This window comes from Ctenocephalides felis, unplaced genomic scaffold (assembly GCF_003426905.1).
Source record: "Ctenocephalides felis isolate EL2017-DRISC unplaced genomic scaffold, ASM342690v1 CF-g0.4_SCAFFOLD_00683, whole genome shotgun sequence".
In the NCBI taxonomy this organism is placed as follows: domain Eukaryota; kingdom Metazoa; phylum Arthropoda; class Insecta; order Siphonaptera; family Pulicidae; genus Ctenocephalides; species Ctenocephalides felis.
In genome coordinates, this window is record NW_020536837.1 from 2085 (window position 1) to 23511 (window position 21427).

Below are 21427 nucleotides of genomic sequence, written 5' to 3' on the forward strand. Positions count from 1 at the left end.
AGCCTGCTTTTGCCAAAACTAATCAGCACGTTTTTTCGTCAATTCGTATCGAATATCTTTTGAATCAATCCAATTATATGATTTGTCTCGAGAAAATAGAATTTTTATTTTTTGACATTTTGCCGCGTATCTTCTTTGCCAAAAACTAATCAGCGGGCCTCTCCATGAATAAGGATCGAATGTTAGGACCTACCTCCTGGCACCAAAAATAATATTAAAAAAAAAAAATCTTAATAATTTGATATGCATATGTCAAGTGTCTACATATCATTCACGCTCAAAAAAAAATTGGTCGATTGATAATTTCTCATCATACCACGTGCGGCCCTGTCCTCCCTCGTAAGCCTGGCGCGTTGTCGCTCGTCATGGAGATTTTCTTCCGTAGATTGATTGCGTCGCAGTAAACCGCAGGCAAGGCTGCTTGATCGCCTTCGCAAGGAAACGACGTCGTCCGCATAATAGAAATAATGGACTGTACCGAGTAAAAACGTCCTCCGCGAGGCTGAACAGTTGACGCTCGTAATTTTTCTTTGTTACTGTAACGAGAGTTCGTATAGCTTCTGTAAAACCTGAAGACACTATGGGGTTTCTTAGAAAGTATTTACTATTATTTGCTTTTATTATATTGCTTTTACTTGATTGAGATACATGATTCAATTATAAAGTATGTAAATAGAAACATGCCAAACGTGCTTTAAAACTCAAGACTATTAAATGATGCATATTTTAAAATTATAAACATTTGTCGTGTGTGCAAATGGTTTTTAGACACAACATTGCACTTGCAGGTCGCAATTTTCCTTTGAGCAATTATATTGTGAAAATCACACCAACTACATCGAAACAAATATTACGTATCAAACAAACAACTATCTGACTATCTTCAGTGAAAATCCCAGCTTATTATTCATTATAAAAATATGTTTTTAGACCGTTTTCTAAGAGTTTGTAACTTGGTCCTTTTTATCCCATGGGCGGCGTAAATTAGGACAGTCTAGGAAGCATATTATCCAATGTGCTATTCTAAATTTAAAGGATTTTTTTTCTTTAATAATTTTTGAACAGCAATCAGAAACTTATATCCTATGAGCTGTTAGGCTGAAACTTCTCCTTCCTTCGTATTTTTTTTAGATTAACCCAATGGTTAATCCATCCATATTTGTTGATTTTGTTATTAGAATTACTCTAATAGGGCTGACTTTTTATTGGTGCAGCAATGCCGGGTGAGGGCTATTTTCACTTGGAAATATATTGCTATCTATATTTCCAAAAGAAAATCGTTGTCACTGCTACCTGACAACAGGCTGCTCCAAGTGTATATCGAACCCGGGACCTCTAAAACAAGTCCAGTCGCTCTTAACCGCTTATCTACAGGCGAGCTAAAGGATTTTACAAAATAATAACTACATTATTTTATCAAGCAAAGCAAAATATAAATTTCTGTGTGCATTTTTACAGAGATAACACTAAACATTATCCTTAACTAGTTCTTAACCTTGATCTACTATTTTGTCAGAAATATTCATCAGCAGAGTATTAATTTCTATTTATTCAACTTATCTCTTGTGAAATTGATTTTTTTAGCTTAGTTTACTTTTTAACTTACCGTAGGGTAGTTAGTAATGGACCGAAGATCGAAAATGAAAATGTTTGCATTTCTGAATACTTTGGCACGATGTCTGTAATAAGGAGATGTGTTGATTAGTTTTTGGTAGAGGCAAGTCCAGCCGTTACGGAGATAAAGAGTAAAGAGTGCAGAAAATAGATTTCGAGTTTTTGAGAGAACCGAGCATCCGATTTGAATTATTTAAAAACATTCAATTTTTAATGATTGGGAGTGGTAGTGATTGGATTTTGGCAAAGGTAGGTGCAGCCATTTCGAAGATACAGAGCTAAATGTACAAAACATGGCAGTTTTTGAGAGAACTAAGCATCCGATTGGAATGATTCAAAGAACTTTCTGCTTATTTTAACAAAATTATTACGTTTGAAAAAAAAATATTTTTTTTCTAATTTTTTTGTATGTCGAAAATAAATCCGATTTTAATTATAATCATGACTAAAGTTCTAATATATTTTAAACAAATAATTTATATAATTCTTATAAATATTAGCCAATGTTGCAATATTTATAATAATCTATATAAAAACATTTAATATTTCTCAAACATTACGGTACGGGAAGTTAGCCTTAAGGCATGATGCCATACACCACTAGTTTATTTTTATTTTTCATTTTTAATATCTTTGCCAGGGTAAAGATTCAGTTGGTCTTTTCTCAACTTGACTGTTTTTTTTAGATATCGGTGGTGTACCTTGTTACCCGCAGACCTTTAAGCTCCGCTCTATCTTACATGTTCTAAGTGAACTAAGAAAAATTTAAGATTTGATCTCCAGCTTTATATAATCTGATGTCATTAGATATGTATTTTTGACTTGAAGATTCAAGTTGTGTTTTCAATTTAAAAATGCGTTTAATTGAAATTAAAGCCCATTGAGATCGTGTGAATGGTGATACTAAATCTTCCACTGAAATTACTTTGAATGAAGATTTAGTTCAATTCCAAACATATTTTCCTCCAAAACACACCTAATTCCTAGTCATAGTATGCTTAATAAATTCAAAATAATTTGCAAATGTACTTATGAAATTTTTTGGAAGCAGAATATAATTCAAAATATATTATAAACACAACACTCTGTCATTTTGGGAATTCTGGTAATGTGGTTATGAGCTCCTAGGTATTTGTACCATGCAATGCTTTTGCTAGTTGTGCAACGTGAGAGCTTTGATGCATTCACCTGTTCACAGATGCCGCACGCCTCTTAACTGCGTAACGAACCACATAAAGAACCTCCTCACCGTTGTTTATACACTGCTTGCATTTGCTAAGGTCCTAGATAAAAGAAAGTATTACGAGTGGAAATTATTTGGTGTCAATAAAAAATAGAAGTGACATGCTACGGGTCTCTTCTGTTGAATGATCATATGGGTTGGTAGCCACTAACTATCAAATATTCTGCCTTTGCTTCTAATACCTAATCTCCAAAAGGTATGATTGTCAGTATATAACTTTAGTTAGATTTCACGAGTATATTATTATGCGTGACAACAAAAAGATGTACTTATAATAACGTATGCAAGAAGTCGAATTTTGACATTTTAACCTTCTGGAGCTTAAGTTTTAAAATTAGATATAGGGTAAAATGTTCGATAGCTTAGCCAAGAACATAAGTTTTTGACAGTTTGTGACTACCAACTCATAAGATTAGATCTGTGAAAACCAACATAAAAGACTTGTACCATGACATTCTTACTTTATTCGGAAAATTGACCCTTTATTTTCACTAATATGATTAAAAATAATATAACTATAATTAGGAGCATTGCATGGATCAGAGTAGTTGATTCTGGGGAAACACTATAAGGACAATTGGAAGAGTTTGTAAATGGTTTTGAGACAAATGAAGTAAACTTATTAATGATGAAGTATTTTCTGGAATATAACAGGAAAATATTTTACTGAAAATGATAACAAAACAAAATGCTTTCTTTCTGAAGACTCTCATTGGAGCAAAAATAGGAGATCAAAAACCAAAACATGAATAAAAAGGCATGCGTTTGACAACTTGCAGGACAACATATAGCATAAGGAATTAATAGCTAATTATAAAAGTTAAAATAATAAATAATAAATAGTTATAGGAGAAAGAAAATATTGATGGTGGTTAAACAAACGTAGTGGTCTCTGGATAGTGTGTATGAAGCCAAATTGATAAGCCAAACAATTTGGTGTCAATATGACGGAAACCCTAATTTAAGATACAATTATAACAGGAAACAATATCTTTATTGTTATTATTATTTTGTTTATAGAAAGTAAAAAATCTCGTAGGCAAGTTATAGTAATGAGCCAAAAATCGAAAATGAAATTTTTTGAATATTTTCACGTTTCAGAGGTTTCTGTACATTTGGGCATACCTAAGAAAAAATGGATGAATGTGTATGTGTGTATGTGTGAAGACAATTTTTTGTCGACGATTTCAGGCGTATGGATTGACCGATTTCAGAATTTAAAAAACAATCAATTCCTATTGATAGGGAGATGTGCTGATTAATTTTTGGCAAAAGCAGGTCCAGCCGTTGCGGAGATTTGGAGCTAAGAGGGTAGAAAATCAAAACCCAGTTGTTGAATGATCCAAAAAACATACTGCTTGTGTTGGCAAAACAATTGCTTTTGAAAGAAATAAAATTAATTTCAATTTGTTTTTTACAATTTTTTTTTTGTATTTCGAAAATATTCAGATTTTAATTCTAATTCTGGCTAAAGTTCTGAAGCTCACTTATATATTGTACCTACTTTAAGTAAATATAATTTTAACTTTGTTATTCAGTTTAGATAATTCTTATAAATATTAGACAATAATGTTACAGTATTTATAATCTAATTTCGTTACGGTTCGGAAAGTTCCAGCAATTTGCCTCAAAGCACTATGACATACACCATATATTTTTTTGGTTATTGTTCAAATTAACCATCGCAGTTTTATACAGCAGAATAAGGTAGAATACAACAGTTTATTTATAATTTTAATCCAAAAAATGTGTGATTTGATTGAAAATTTAATTTAATTATTTGAACTTCCAAAACAAAGTAAAGTATTCTTACTAATTGTTTTCATGAATATTGTATTTATAAAACTTTCTTGACCAAAGTATGTAATGATTAATTTATGGTCGGAATAATTTTTTATCAAACGCATAAGATGTTTTTATACTACTAAACTTTCCATATATGTTGTTCTGATTTATTAATAATATAGATATATAAAATACTTCGCTTGATTTTACTACTTTACCACTCTTGGTTTGCTTCATAAGATGTTACAATAAATAAATTTTAAAAACAACTTGTTGGAAAGGGAAACCTGCGAATATAATTTGAAAATTCAACTGAAAACAATATATGAATCCTGGCTTGTCTAACACAACTTCAATTATTTCTACAATGTAGTTATATGTTGCACTCTTCGGCTTGACAAGACAAGATAATAAAATAGTTACCTCAATAAAATGGTAAAGGTTTCAAATTGTATACCCTCGTAAAACGGCTCGAATAGCGAATTTGGTTTTATTATGCAGTAAACCATATATAAAATCATGTATCTCTAGAAATTGGCGTCCAAATAGTGCAAGTTACAAAATATCTTGGTTATAAATTTATCAATCTGACCGACGATGAAAGTTGTAAGTGTTTCAATAGAATTTACTACCTTACCAATATATATAAATTATTGGTGTAAGTTTATATGATTATTGTATTATATGAGTATTATAAATAATCATCCAAATATAGTAATCAATGTTTTTGTTGACAATTTTAATTTATCTCTATAAAATAAGTACCAGAACGTACTTATTACGTATTTATCGTCAATAATAAGTATCAACCTAATATAAGCCATTCTAACGGCAAAATATAAATGTAATAAAAAAACTTGAAATTAATATGGGCTCAAAAGTGTTCTCTGATTTTCAGTATTTATACTGTCGGAACTAAATGAAGTGCATGACAACACATAACATGTAACTAACAAACAACTATGTTCAGTAAAACTCCCGGTTAACTCCTAATTATAGAAATATCATTTTTTACCATATTTCTAAAATCTGTCAACTGTTGCTTTTCACTCTATGGGCAGAGTAAGAATTTAAAACCAAAGTGCAAACAGATCCAATGTCTTTCTATAATTTTGAAGGTATTTTACGAAATAGTTATAATACAAAAGTATAATACGTTTGATATGAATATTGATACATTTTCGTTAACATTCTGATTCAACGTTGCAAAATTTAAGGTGATGGCTGGTTACAAATATTTTGCCTTCTACGTTAAAATAGTATCATTGAAAAAATTCTATACCTTGCTTGTTTTTGAGATAATAATGGTGGATTTTTTCACCCGCGGACCTTTAATTCCAGCTTTATCTTAAATCACGTATACTTAAAAATTATGTTCTGATATCTAAATAACAGTGCTCAATACAAAAAAAACGATAAACGACAAAAAATGTTAATTATCAAAAATTTGATAATGTGGCCATTTATCTTGTGTTGTCGACGTCGCCTGAGTTATAAGGCGATGGCTTGTTACACAAATTTTGACTTCGAATTTGAAATAAACATCCTCTTCAAGAACCCTGATCTAGGAGGCTCAAAAGAAAAGTTCCAATTGATTTGAAGATAGATCAATTTCGATAAAGACCAGACTCAGCCCTTGATATATCCCTCAGCCAGATTAGTTGACCACTCAATGGAGTGCCACCTATTGTAATTTTTAAAAATTCAGCTAATTTATTTATGTGTGTGTATGACTGTGTGTGAGTATGTTTACTGTGTGAGTGAGTTCAAACATAAGCACAATAGCTCATAGAATTTTGTAAATTGAGGTTGCTGTTAAATAAAGTATAAAAAAAGAATTTGAAATGGTATCCTTAAAATGCCTCACACAACTAATATAAATCGATTGTTTTTAAGATAATGGTGGTAGACTTTATAACCTGCAGACAAATAAGCTTCATTTTACCTTACTTTGAAATCTTGAATCTGAGTTTTACAATATTTCAAATTATAGTTTTAATTCAACATGTTAATTAAAATCGACTCATAAAAGATCGCTTTTTTTAATTTTTACGCTTGAATAGTAGTTTTATTGAACTTGACAAAGACATATTATACAGCGAAGTACTTCTGTACAAAACTATCATGGTGCCGATTTGGACCTATGGAATCGAACTATGGGGTTGCTCTTGTACATCAAACATAAACATCATTCAAAGGTGCCAGAACAAAATTCTGCGTATCTTAACTAATGCGCCTTGGTATATTCTGAACTTTTTTCTACATAAGAATTTGAAAATCTCTTAGAGTCAATAAAATGATCAAAATTAGAAGTTCGTATTTCAACAATAAATTAATCCAGCATACCAATACTACTATTCAAGCGATTTACAGACCGTTAAGAAGACTAAGCAAGAAATGGCTTTCCAAGATATTAAAGTCTTGATTACCAAAAATAAATTATAACAAAAAAAAGTGTGCTCAAGTTTCAGAAATAGTTCTAAAGCAGCATTGCCTATCTCTATCTCATTAAATTAAATTAGTGAATTTAATCCAATTTTAAGCAATATTTCTTTTTATTCCAGGTCGTCCAGAACCGACAGTATCATGGTTTATCGACGGTCGTCTCCATGACGAAGCTCGAGCGTCACCATCAATGCACCACGTAACCATAAATCGGCTTCAAGTTCCGCTCCTGAGACGTCAAGACCTCAATTCTACGTTTCGATGTCAGGCGGCAAACACGAAACTGATACTTCCGACCGAGCGGTCTGTGAGACTCGAGATGAATCGTAAGTTTCATATGGCATTCATTTCATTTGGTGGCTTTAAATGTGTAAAATTAAATATTCATTATTATTTAATTTTATTTAACCTTAAGCCACGAGCCATTTACCTTATTTTCATTTTATAAATTATTCTTTTTAGTGTTCATACTATGATTCAGGCTGAACACAATGCATTTCACACCAATGTTACATACTTTTTAACTTCTCGAATGAGAAGTTTCTGTTTTCATAAAAAAATCGGACTCGCTAATTTTGTTTTTTGACGTTTTAAGCCATTCTGAATCGAATGAGACCAAATTTGGTAAAAGTATGTGTGTGTGTGCGTGTGTGTGTGAACAGATATTTTGCCGTAAATCGACGTTTTCTCCCTAACGGCTGGATCGATTTCAAAAATTCAAAAGCCATTCGATGTATCTTGATGAGGACTAGCGTTTCTGAGTTTTATGCGACTTTCGGCATAGCCGTTTCTGAAAAAAGCGCAGAAAAGTGAAAAATTTTCGTCTATGTTTTAGCACGCAATTATGAATCGATTTTGAAAATTTAAAAACCGTTCGAAAGATATTGGTTAGGAATCGTGCTGATTAGTGTTTGGTAAAGATCGGCCGGGCCGTTTTCTTGTAATAAAGTGTTTAAAAAAAAATTCGACGTTTTTTATCATTGTTTTTTTGACGGTAGATACCATAGTCTTCTAGATCATACTAAAATATTACAGCCCTACGACAACTCGTTTAGCTTTAAAAATTCATCAATGTTTGCAAAAATTAGTATCGTTCTTTTGGCATTTGTCAAAATTAGACCTTTGATAGACGTTTTCTCAGAAACGCCTGAACCGATTTCAGAAATTTAAAAGACATTTGATGTATCTCAATGAGGACTATCGTTTATCAGTTTTGTGAGACGATCTGTCGAGCCGCTTCTTTGTAATTTGAAAAAAAGTGTTGAACTTTTCGTCCACATTTAAGCTAATACTACCGAATCGATTTTTAAAAAATCGAAAACTGTTCGAAAGATATTAATTGGGAATGATATTGATTAGTTTTAGGTAAAAAATCTACCGAGCCGTTTTTTTTGTAATTAACTGTTGAAAAAAAAAATTAAGCCGATTTTAATGGAACTTTTTTTGGCGATAAATATTATGATCTTATAGAACTTACTGAAATATTACGACAAATTGAATTTTAAAAATTCAAAGTTTGAGAAAATGAGTAGTTTCTTTGACTTTTGTTAAAATTAAAATTAGATGATGTAGTTGGCGATAGATTTTATAGTCTGAAATTATATACTAAATTATTATATGACTATGATAAACGGTTGAATTACAAAAATTCAACAAAGTTAAAAGTTTCACCGCTAGGTAAAGCGATTTTAATCAGGATTGAAGCATCTGTGCGGTACGTGGTGTTTCGAAGGCAGCTACTGATTACAGTTTACGTCCATAATTGAATAAAATACATTCTAGAATAGAAAATTGATAAAATAGTGTTAAATATGTTAGTTTAATATTTACAATAACAGATAAAATAACACTTCAATTGGAAATCGTTTCGATATTTTTTTGTGGAAGCGCAAATATTTCTGAAATAAAAAGTTGAACATTTTATCCAAATATTAGATTAAGTTGATGTTCACCTGTCGGGAAGTGCATGCAACTTGGCTTAAGGCAAAATACTAGTTACAACTAGTTCTAAAATGAGTCATGTGTACACTTTTACCTCATAGGCAGGGTAAAATTTACTTTCCTATACATATAAAAAAAAATATAAGCGTGGTAAGAAAATAAAATGTCTCATTAACAATTTTAAAGCTGTTTTACTTAGCAATAACTACATTATTTAATTAGTGCGATGTATTTTAATAATCAAGACTCACTGTGTCTTGAAAAACAATTATTGCCATTATCGTAAATTCAACATGTTTTTGGAATACATATTTTAAGACCACATGTTTTACAAAGATCACACTGCATATGACCTTTGTCTAAAACTTTGTAAAAAGAATTCTTCGCCAAGGTTGGAATTACTATTAATTTAGTTCAGAGTAATTATTATCTAACTCATTTGTTTACATTTTTTAAAATGACGCACCAAAATTTTAATTATTAATTTTAAGCACTAATAAATAAAATAACCTAAAATACCGAGATACTAACATTTTGAAACCGGCGTACGAAACAGACAACGCTTCCATTCGGGACACGGTCATGTAGGGTTTTAAAATTATTACTGAACATTACATGGTTTATTGTTTTTAAATTTGTTACATCAGCAGTAAAGTTTTTTATGTTTAATAAACGAGGAGTATAAATTTTGTTAATTGTATTTTTCGTGTTCAGTTGAAATTTATGGGAGTTAGGTTTGGAATATAAAAGCCCGTTCGTATTGCATTAAGTGCTTTAACTCTTAAAGTGCATCCAATTTCATTAAATTGCTATTTGAATGTTAAAACTGGAATATAATTATATATATATATATATATATATATATTATTTCAAATATAAATTCTTAAATTTTAACATTCGTGTTATATACAATTAAAAATAATGGATGCAATTAGTATCTGAATTAGTCATTTATATTAGGGATAGTATGGAGATAGCGGTAATTATCATAAGTAGATCTTTGGGTATTAAGGAAATTAATTTAATCATCTCAAACAATATTTCTGAAAATTTATCTTATTGTAATTTGATTATAGAACTTATAATTATATGTAGGGTAAGTTATAGTATTTGCAAAAAATTCAAAAATGATTCAGATCTTCTGGTCATTTTGGCATACCCCAGAAGATGTTTTGTCTTGCGTATGTGTGCAGTACGTATGTATTGTATTTGTATCCGCACAAATTTTAGTTGATGATTTCTGGAACACAGATCAATCGATTCCTATGATTAAAAAAGTTTTTGCAAAGGCAGGTACAGCCGTTTCGGAAATACGGACAAAAAATGGCACTTCTGTTTTTGACAAAACAAAGCGCCTGATTTCATAACAAAACATTTTACTTGTATTGACGGAATGAAGAATTGGCGGTTTCAAAGACCCATTAAAAAAAATTTTAAAGAAATGTCATTATGGCGGTTAAAAATGATCATTAGACATATGCACATCAAATTATCAGATATTTTATACTAATTTTAATAATAAGTACGAATTGTTTACATTTATATGGATTCCGTACCAAAAATTATAATATTAAACCTGCAGCCTGATTGCTTTGAAAAAAAAAAAAACAGAATTTTAAAGAAATTTTAGAATTAAAAAAAATACTGCTACAGAAAATTCCAGAAATTTTCTTGAAGGCACGGCCCCATGCACATATTGCACAACTAGTTTTTAATTTAATGATAATGATTAATGATGTTAATATTAACTTTTGAATGTTTTTTTTAGTTCAAGAGAAATATAAATGGCTCTAGATAAAAATAATAAGACTGTTGGTTTCAAAACACGCCCTTATTTCAGGAATTGCTTTTGGTTTGATATATTTTGATTTGTTATATATAATAAGACATAAAAATTTAATCTGAAGTTTCATTATCTGATTATCATTATTTTGTACATACATAGTACTAAATATTTCTTATATTAGTCAAATATATTTATTGGTAGTATTAAATATTTTAAACTCTTTATATTGAATTAAATGAAGAAGTCTTACATTGTTAGTGGTTATTATAATCATATATTTTATACTAATGTCCCGTCACTCTAACCACTAACCTGCGGGCAAATAAAAAATTCAATATAAAATTGAAACAATAAACTGATCACATTAAATTTTCCTGATGATCTAATCGAAGCCAGATTTCAAGTTTATGTGAAACTTGAAATCTGGCTTCGATTAGATCATCCGTTTTTTAAAACAAAAGTTTAAATAGTAGTTACACAAAGATTACAGATTATCAATTTACTTTATATCATTGCTATTTTCTGCAATATGATAGTTTTTTTTAGCTTCCACCTTTGTCGCTGAATGCTCACACCTAAAATATATCATTTATAAAAGATTAACAGGACTGTAATACCCGGATTTGGAGTAACCGCAGTAAACCATACCGTTTCGTTCATATTAAGCCTTCATTAATCCTTTTGGAATTAATGAAATGTGTGTATATATCATTTGTTACTTTGAATATTTCATGAATGAAGGCAAATGTGCTCGGGTACTTTCTTCACGAAACATTTGCTGGAAAATGTGCTTTTCATTGAGCTATAAAGTATTTTTACATGCATATAAGAAATATAAGTAAGTAAAATAATAATGTTATTAATTGATTTACATATAAGTTTGAAACGACAATTTGCTATTTTGTATAGAGTTTTTAACATCCCGTAGGGTAAGTTATAGTAATCGCAAAAAATCGAAAATTTTGGCATACCTTAGAAAAAATGAATATACCTTAGAAAAAATGAATATACTGAAATGAATATATGAAATGGGTGTGTGTACGCGTGTGTGTAGGTGCGTTTATAATTTTTCGTCGACGATTTTAAGAAAACAAATCAGCCAATTGAATGATTCAAAAAACATTCGATTCCTATTGATAAGGACACGAGTTGATCAGTTTTTGGCAAAGGTAGGTTCAAGGGTTTTGAGATAACGGAGCGTCCGATTTGAATTGATCAAAAAACATTTTATTTATATACGCAAAATGAAGAACTGATAAAATTTTTAGAAAAACAGGCCCAGCTTTAATTTTTGGTACGGAAAGTTTCAGCAATTTGCCCTAAGGCACGATGCCATGCACCACTAGTTAATTAATTATTTTAATTAGACTTTTGCAAACGTGGTAATTGTGTGGTCGACTATGTTCTTCAGCAATGTTAGCTCAAAACTGTGGAAATAATGTGTCATTAATATTTGTAAATTTATTTATTATCAAGATTTTCAATATTAATTTTTTTTGCTGAGATTTATAAAATATTTATAAATAATTATTTAAATATATTTATAGGTAAAGTAAATATTAATAAATAAAAATGATGGTGCTGCTCATACACAGAAAATATATCAATAAAAACTCTCGACAGTTCTACCAGAATATTTAAGTAATCAAAATTGTAAATATCGGGAAATGTTTAGAGAAGTTATTTTAAATTTTGGAACTATCTAACTACAATCATGTTTCTCGTATATTATATTTTTATATTGAGAATGAGTTTTTAAATACAACTTCTTCATTAATTAGGCGTAAGACGTATTATCTACAGAAAAATTGCAAACATTTCTTTATAAAAGTACTCTAATGATTGCGGTGTTCAAATCAACTAAAATGTAAAGTTATTCATTAGTTGAAAGAAACGTTTTTACTGTCCGAAATATCCTTACAAAAGTTTGTTAATCCTGTTGCCACCAGAAAATTTCCGCTGCGCTTCGAGAAGCACTTAAATCAACTATTAATGATTTCATATCAGAGAATATTTAATTATTAATCACATTTTCTCGTTTTTTTATTAGTAAGCGAATAAAAATTTAATGTAATCATATACAGTACTCTGAACTTTATATTGTTTATGGGCACGCATTTGCTTTATAATTTTGTCCGCGGTCGATGGCGTTGTGTCCATATGATTTATTAATCTATCAAGCTTTTTGTGTTTGCGAAAAACTAATTGAATTTGTTGAAACTCGATATTATTTTTTGGTTGTGTTAATTTTAAATATTATTTATTTATTAATTTTGCCCAAGGACATTCATTTTAATTGCGTTAATGTGTTATTTAATATTTTGACTTTTTGTCGCTAGTCGCCACAATATTAGGTTGTTGTAAATGACCATTTACTAATTAGATTAGAAATAATTTGGAACACATTAACTTCTTTGTAGTTTTTCAAACTGAACTTGATAGTTGTGTGTTTTTGGGATCGCCTGGTTATCATTCTGTAAATCAGCACGATTTCTTATTTGGAAAATAGAATATTTTAAATTGCATTTCTGTGATAGTTTATTATTATTTGAAAATGTTAAAACAGTTTTGAGTTGACAATTCCTTTTAGTATATATGCTCGAAGTTCAAAGCATAATCAAAATTAGTCATTAGGTAATTAAGGATTCTTTTTTAGATTCTTGCAAATATAATAGCAAAATATTTTATTAACTTACCGTAGGGTAAGTTATTGAAATCATCCAAAAATCAAAATTGAAAATTTTGACATTTCTTCACGTTTTCAAGGTTTCTGAACATTTTGGCATACCTCAGAAAAAATTGATGTGTGTGTGTATGTATGTATTGATACAATTTTTGTCCACATTTTCGGACGCACAGATCAACCGATTTGAATGGTTCACAAAACATTCCATTCCTATTGATAGGGAGATGTGCTGATTAGTTTTTGTGAAAAGCAAGTCCAGCCGTTTCGGAACACGGAGCAAAAAGTGCAGAAAATAGAAATGGGGTTTTTAAGAGAACGGAGCATCCGATTTGAATGATCTAAAAAACATTCAATTTGAAATGATTGGGAGACGAGGTAATGAGTTTTAGGCAGAGGCAGGTCCTACCATTTTGAAGACACAGAGCTAAATGTACAAAAAAAGTGCAGTTTTTGAGAGAACAAAGCATCCGATTTGAATGGTTCAAAGAACTTTCTTCTTGTTATGACAAAATAATTGCTTGTGGAAAAAAAATTGTTTCAAGATTTTTTTTTCAATATTTTTCAGAATTTTTTTTTGTATATCAAAAATAATTCAGATTTTAATTTTAATTCTGGCTCAAGTTCTAAAGCTCATTTATATACTTTAAATAAATAATGTTAACTTCCAAATTCAGTTTATATAATTCCTATAAATATTGGACAATGATACAGTATTTATAATAATATTATATTTGTAAACATTTAATATTTCACGAATATTTTGTTACGGTACGGAAAGTTCCAGCAATTTGCCTTAAGACACGATGCCATACACCACTAGTTTATTGTATTTATTTGTAATCAATGAGATTATTTGCGGTTAAAATAATTTTAAAAATGTTTATAGTTGTATCCGTAAAAATAGTACTGATTACTACTCGTAAGAATAGTAACAAGAATATATATGTAAACAATTTTTCAATATTTGACCATTACTATATGAGTTTCTTTTATTAAAAATTACAATAAATTCACTTTATATCAATTTAAAATTTCTATTACCTTATGTTTTATTTTTTGCATATTTTTCAAATCTATATAAGTATTTTGATCTGATAATTTCAATTACATATTATAAAAATTGATTTAGTTAGTATGCATTTGCAATCCAATCTGAATTCAGTTGAATAGTGTCATGCAAACCCGTATTTACTTCCTGACTGGCCGGTCACACATTCGTCGTCTACTTGCCAACTGGAATGAAATGCATTTTAAACTTCTATGTCGTGTAAATAAGTCGACATTTCCTAGTCTAGACAAACATTCTTTGAAGTGACTTTAAGCTGCAACATACACGCAAGCATGCATTAAATTCGCGCCATGCGCTTTCGAGTTTCCGATACAAAAGAAATGTGAGAAAAAGTTGGACTTAGACGGCTAAACCGTACGAAAATATCGAGACATAGCTATGAAATGTGTCAGTTCATTCAACGATTTTCTTAACCCCTTAACTTACAATTTAGATTCGAAGATGTTGGGTCAAAGTTGTACTAGCAGGCGCAGCGTTTCTGACTGTTTTTCCACATAGTATACAGATTTTCAAAAAAATTAAAATAATTTTCTGTTTTATAGTTTCGTATAAATAACTATTTTGTGATACTTGCGATTGCCGTACTGGGCTATGTCCGTAATGCGTAATATTAACTTCCCGTAGGGTAAGTTATTGTAATCGTCCAAAAATCGAAATCGAAAATTTTTACATCTCTCGACGTTTTGAAGGTTTCTGAACATTTTGGCATACTTCAGAAAAAATGTATGTGTGTGTATGTGTGTGTATGTATGGATACAATTTTTGTCCACGTTTTCGGGCGCAGGGATCAACCGATTTGAATGGTTCAAAAAACATTCGATCCCTATTGATAGGGAGATGTGCTGATTAGTTTTTGGCAAAGGCAGGTCGAGCAGTTTCGGAGATACGGAGCAAAGAGTGCAGAAAACAGAAATCGAGTTTTTGAGAAATCGGAGCGTCCGATTTGAATAATCCAAAAAACATTCAATTCGTAATGACGGGGAGAAGGGGTTGTTAGTTTTTGACAAAGGCAGGTCTAGCGGTTTCGGAGGTACAGAGCTAAATGTACAAAAATGGCCGTTTTTGAGAGAACTAAGGGTCGAATTTGAATGATTCAAAGAACTATCTGCTTATTTTAACAAAATAATTGATTTTGAAAAAAAATTATGTTCCATTTTTTTTTTTTACTTTTTTTTGTGTATCGAAAATACTTCAGATTTTATTTTTAATTCTGACCAAAGTTCTAATACACTCTAAACAAATAATTTCAACTTTGCAATTCAGTTTATATAATTCTTATAAATATTAGGCAATGTTACAATATTATTTTATAATAATCTATTTGAAAACATTCAATATTCCTCGAATATTTCGTCACGGTACGGGAAGTTCCAGCAATTTTCCTTAAGGCACGATGCCATACACCCCACTAGTTTGCTTTTAGACCGATTATAATACGCGGGCTATGCCCGTAATATTCACGTTTGGCCTAGAAATCGCACGCAGACTCGTCATTTTAAGTAAAGTTAAATATTGATTTGTATGTAAATTTTTGAAATATATTTTTTTAACTTCGCGAAGGAGTAGTTCATGTTTTCATAAAAAAAAAACAATTCGCTAATTTTATGTCTTCTCGACGTTTCAAGCCATTCTGAATCGAATGAGACCAAATTTGCAAAAAGTATGTGTATGTGTATGTGAACAAATTTTTTGCCGTAAATTGACGTTTACTCAAAAACGGCTGGACCGATTTCACAAATTTAAAAGCCATTCGATGTACCTCGTTGAGGACTAGAGTTTATCAAATTTTTCCGACGATCAGCCGAGCCGTTTCATTGTAAATCGCAAAAACGTGAAAAAAATTCCGTCCACGTTTCAGCCCGCAATTTTGAATCGATTTTGAAAATTCAAAAACTGTTCGAAAGATATTGGCTGGGATCTTGGGAATCGTGCCGATTAGTTTGTGGTAAAGATCGGCCGGACCGTTTTCTTGTAATAAAGTGTTAAAATTTTTTTCCAACGATTTTTATGATTTTTTTTACCATAGTCTTATAGATCATACTAAAATATTACGGCCCTACGACAAGTCGTTTAATTTTAAAAATTCTTCAAAGTTTGCAAAAATTAATATCGTTTTTTGGCATTAGACCTTTCATCGACATTTTCAAAAACGCCTGAACCGATTTCAGAAATTTCTAAACCATTTGAATCTCGATGAGGATTATTGTTTCTCAGTGTTATGCGACGATCCGCCGAGCTGTTTCTTTGTAATTTGGAAAAAAGTGTTAAACTTTTCGCCCACATTTAAGCTCGTACTACCGAATCGATTTTAAAAAATCACAAACTGTTCGAAAGATATTAGTTAGGAATGATACTACTGATTAGTTTTAGGTGAAAATCTACCGAGCCGTTTTCTTGTAATTAACTGTTGAAAATTAAAATTAAGCCGATTTTTATGGATTTTTTTCAGCGATATATATCATGGTCTTATAGAACTTACTGTAATATTACGGCCTTACAACAAGTAGTTTAATTTTAAAAATTCATCAAAATTTGAGGAAATGAGTAGTTTTTTTTGACGTTTGTTAAAATGAAAATAAGACGATTTACTTGGTATAACGATAGATTACTTGGTTTTATTGAATATACTAAATCGTTAAGGTCGTACGGAAACTGACTCAAATATACAAATTATTGATTTGTGAAAATTGCTTTTAGAAAATACTCCGAGTTAACGTGTTCGTTCGTTTTCAGTTATGTGTAATAAGTCCACTCGGAATACTTTTAATCACTCTTAAATTAATTTATTCGTCATGGATTAAGTCGATTATTTACACGATCGGAAAGTTTATGTAACTTGCCTCAAGGGAAAATACCAATACCAACTAGTTATTCATTTATTTAAATATTTCTTATTATTGTTTATAATAATGTAATTTATTTGAAAACATTCAATATTTCTCGAACTTTTAATTTCGGTGCGGGAAGTTTGCTTTAAGGCACGATGCCATACACTACTAGTTGTGACATATGATGTAGTTGGATTGGTAGTCAATTAGGACCTTCATGCACCGCCCTACTCTGCTGTATATTACTTCATTTGAAATTAAACATGATTAGTGATGTGTGCAATTATTGATACTAATAATAATGTGTCTCCTTCGTTCTATTCCAGTGCGACCTATGAGCGTCAAACTGCTCGGAACGCCCGGGCAATTCATCGCCGGCGAGAAGTACAGTGTGGCTTGCGAAGTGCTCGGTTCGCGACCTCAGGCACAAGTCACATGGACCCGTGGCGAACGAAAGTTCCGCAAAGGCAAACCCGGACTCGAAAAGGTGAGCCCAGTTAATGTTTACTACTAACTCTCTTAGTGTACTTTATGTGATTAACAAGTTTATGTTGCCGTTTTACATATTTAGTGTGACACTGTCCTAAATCCACAACTTATTAGCAGTTTTGTGTGACTAAAAAGGAGTTTTGATAAAACAATTAAATTGAAACAAATTAATTTTGATTATGAATCAGTTGCTCATGTTATTTTTTATATATAGTCAAAATCACATAGTGTGGCAATAACTTGCCAATGTCTTTTTTTTAACTTCCCGTAGGGCAAGTTATAGTAATTGGAAAAAATCGAAAATGAAAATGTTCACATATTTTTACGTTTACATCCCTGTGGGTTCCGTACCAAGGTATATCTGTTAGACGGCGACGTGACGCTTACGCGCTTCGATATTTCGTCTCTATGCAGTTAAAGCAGTACGATTGCTTTGAAAAAAAAAATTCATATCTTCCAAAATATTTCAAAGTATGAAAAACATTTTTTTCAAAGTCTTTTTTCCCAAAAAATAATTTTTTAAAAAAATTACAGTTTCTCAAAAATCTATTTTTTTTTTAACTTCCCGTAGGGTAAGTTATTGTAATGGGCCGAAAATCGGAATTGAAAATTTTTACATTTCTCGACGTTTTGAAGGTTCCTGAACATTTTGGCATACCTCAGAAAAAATGGATGTGTGTGTGTGTGTGAGTGTGTATGTATGTATGGATACAATTTTTCGTCCACGTTTTCGTGCGCACGGATCAACCGATTTGAAAGGTTCAAAAAACATTCGATTCCTATTGATAGGGAGATGTGCTGATTAGTTTTTGGCAAAGGCAGGTCCAGCCGTTTCGGAGATATGGAGCAAAGAGTGCAGAAAATAGAAATTGAGTTTTGAGAGATCGGAGCATCCGATTTGAATGATTCAAAAAACATTCAATTCGTATTGACGGGGAAAAGGGATTAGTCTTTGGCAAAGGCAGGTCCAAAGGTTTCGGAGATACAGAGCTAAATGTGCAGAAAATGACAGTTTTTGAGAGAACTAAGCGTCCGATTCAGATGATTCGAAATAACTTTCTGCTTGTTTTAACAAAATAATTGTTTTTGAAACTAGCTGTAAGTGGAATTCTGTCTTAAGGCAATTAAGGCATCGTGCCTTAAGGCAAATTGCTGGAACTTCCCGTACCAAAAATTATTAATTTTTCAAAAACGATTAACATTTTTGAAAAAAATGTACTTTGAAAAAATAAGATTTTTGAGAAACTATATATATGGACAAAAAATTACTTTTTTTGAAAATAAAATTTTTTTTTAATTTTTTTTTTGAAAAAATTTTTTTTTCTTTGACATATTGTGGAAGATCTGAACTTTTTTTTTCAAAGCAATCGTACTGATTTAACTGCATAGGGACAAAATATAAAGCGCGTAAGCGCCGCGTCGCTGTCTAACGCATAAGCATTGGTACGGAACCCATAGGAATGGTAACAAAATGTATACTTATTGTTAAAATCTCTATAAAATATCTGATAACTTGATGTGCATATGTCTAATGATCATTTTTGACCGCCAAATGGCTCATTTTTTTACTTTTTCCTCCATATCTCCGAAACCGCTAGACCTACCTTTATGAAAATTTTATCGATTCTTCATCTTGTCAATACAAGTAAAATGTTTTTTGAATTATTTAAATCGGACGCTCCGTTCTCTTAAAAACTGAGTTACCGTTTTTGGCACTTTTTTCCCCGTATCTTTGGAACGGCTAGACCTGCCTTCGCCAAAAACTAATCAGCACGTCTCCTTATCAATACGAATCGAATGTTTTTTGAATTATTGAAATCGGTTGATCCGTGTTCCCGAAATCGTCGACGAAAATTTGTATCCGCACATACATACACACACGTACATACATACACACACACATACACACACACATACACACACACACACACACACACACATCCATTTTTTCTAAGGTATGCCAAAATGTTCAGAAACCTTTGAAACGTAAAGATATATAAAAATTTTCATTTTCGATTTTTTTGCGATTACTATAACTTGCCCTACGGGAAGTTAAAAAAAATTTTGTTCCAATTTTTTTTTTTTTTTTAATTTTTTGTATATCGAAAATAATTCAGATTTTACTTTTAATTCTGACTAAAGTTCTAATATACTTTAAACAAATAATTCAAACTTCGCAATTCAGTTTATATAATTCTTATAAATATTAAACTATGTTACAGTATTTATTTATAATAACCTATTTAAAAGCATTTAATATTCCTCGAACATTTCGTTACGGTACGGGAAGTTCCAGCAATTTGCCTTAAGGCACGATGCCACCCACCCCACTAGTTCAAAGTAATTTTTGTTCAAAAATGTTAATCTTTTTTAAAAAAATAATTTTTGGTACGGGAAGTTTCAGCAATTTGCCTTAAAGCACGATGCCATGCGCCCCACTAGTTTATTCAATCAGAACATTGAATACAATATATTAGTTATTTTGATTTACATTATTTAAATATGATTATAAATTTTAGTTGCCCCAGTGGGTAATTACTATTAGATAAAATTTATTTTATTAAATTAATAGGCCATAATTTTTTAGATCTTCTTAATTCTGGTGTGAGTAACCAGTAAATTGGGGTGATTTAATTTACAACCAGATGGGACTTATTATCATCTTTTTTTTTTAATTTTAAGGAGTATTACAACTGTATTATCATTTTTAAACAAAGACTGTATTTTCTAGTGTTAATTTTGAATTATGTCCGAGAAGCCAACTAATCATGATTTTTATTCATATATACCAAGGTGTTTAATATAATTTTATTACTTGGTCAAGAAAATTCACTCTTGGGCATATTGTCTAATCGAGCGTAAATGTTATATGGTTAGACTTGCTCTCATTGATTTTGATCCGACACTTTTTAGCCCAGTTTTTGGTCACATTTAGATGCCTTCGCACAATAGTCGATTGCCAATATTTGATAACAAAAAAAAAATAGTAAGAATTTAATTCTTTTAGGATTTTTGGAATCACTATTCTATAGAATATGTTTATCATCACAGTTACCGAATAATTTCTTTTAAAAAAAATAATGATGAATATTATCTCAAATGAAATGAAAAATCAACGTCTTATTCTGATATTTATGATTTTCATATAGGTCTGGTGATATTGCCCAACGATATCTACTAAAACCTAATTAGCTTTTTCTCAGAGATAGAGTTGATGGACAAATCAAACACCTTAACATATTAGATTCCGAAGAGAAGCGATTTAATTATAAGAATTATTTAAGTTTTAAAAAGTCGTCCGGTTTGACTATGAACTCTATCGCCATGAGAAGTCTCATCAAAATCCCAGAAAAGTAAACCTGAGTAACAATATTTTATTTTTGAAATATGCCTTTCAGTAAATTTTACATTTAAAACTGTATAGTGCTTTCTCGTCTAATTTTGATCGGTGATTAACAAATATATGTAGGAAAATTTCATTTATAAATCTATATTTATATACTCAGGAGAATACATTTTTTTATTACTTCAAATAGTTATC

General features: G+C 30.6%; 1 protein-coding gene across 1 annotated transcript; it reads left to right on the forward strand.

The window, feature by feature from the left end:
* Positions 1–7206: 7206 nt before the first annotated feature.
* LOC113367298 lies at positions 7207–17884 on the forward strand (the record flags this gene model as incomplete). The annotated part of the gene is made up of 2 exons (XM_026608916.1): positions 7207–7413; positions 17724–17884. Coding segments are annotated over 2 exons (368 nt in total), but the record flags the coding sequence as incomplete, so codon positions are not given.
* Positions 17885–21427: the final 3543 nt, after the last annotated feature.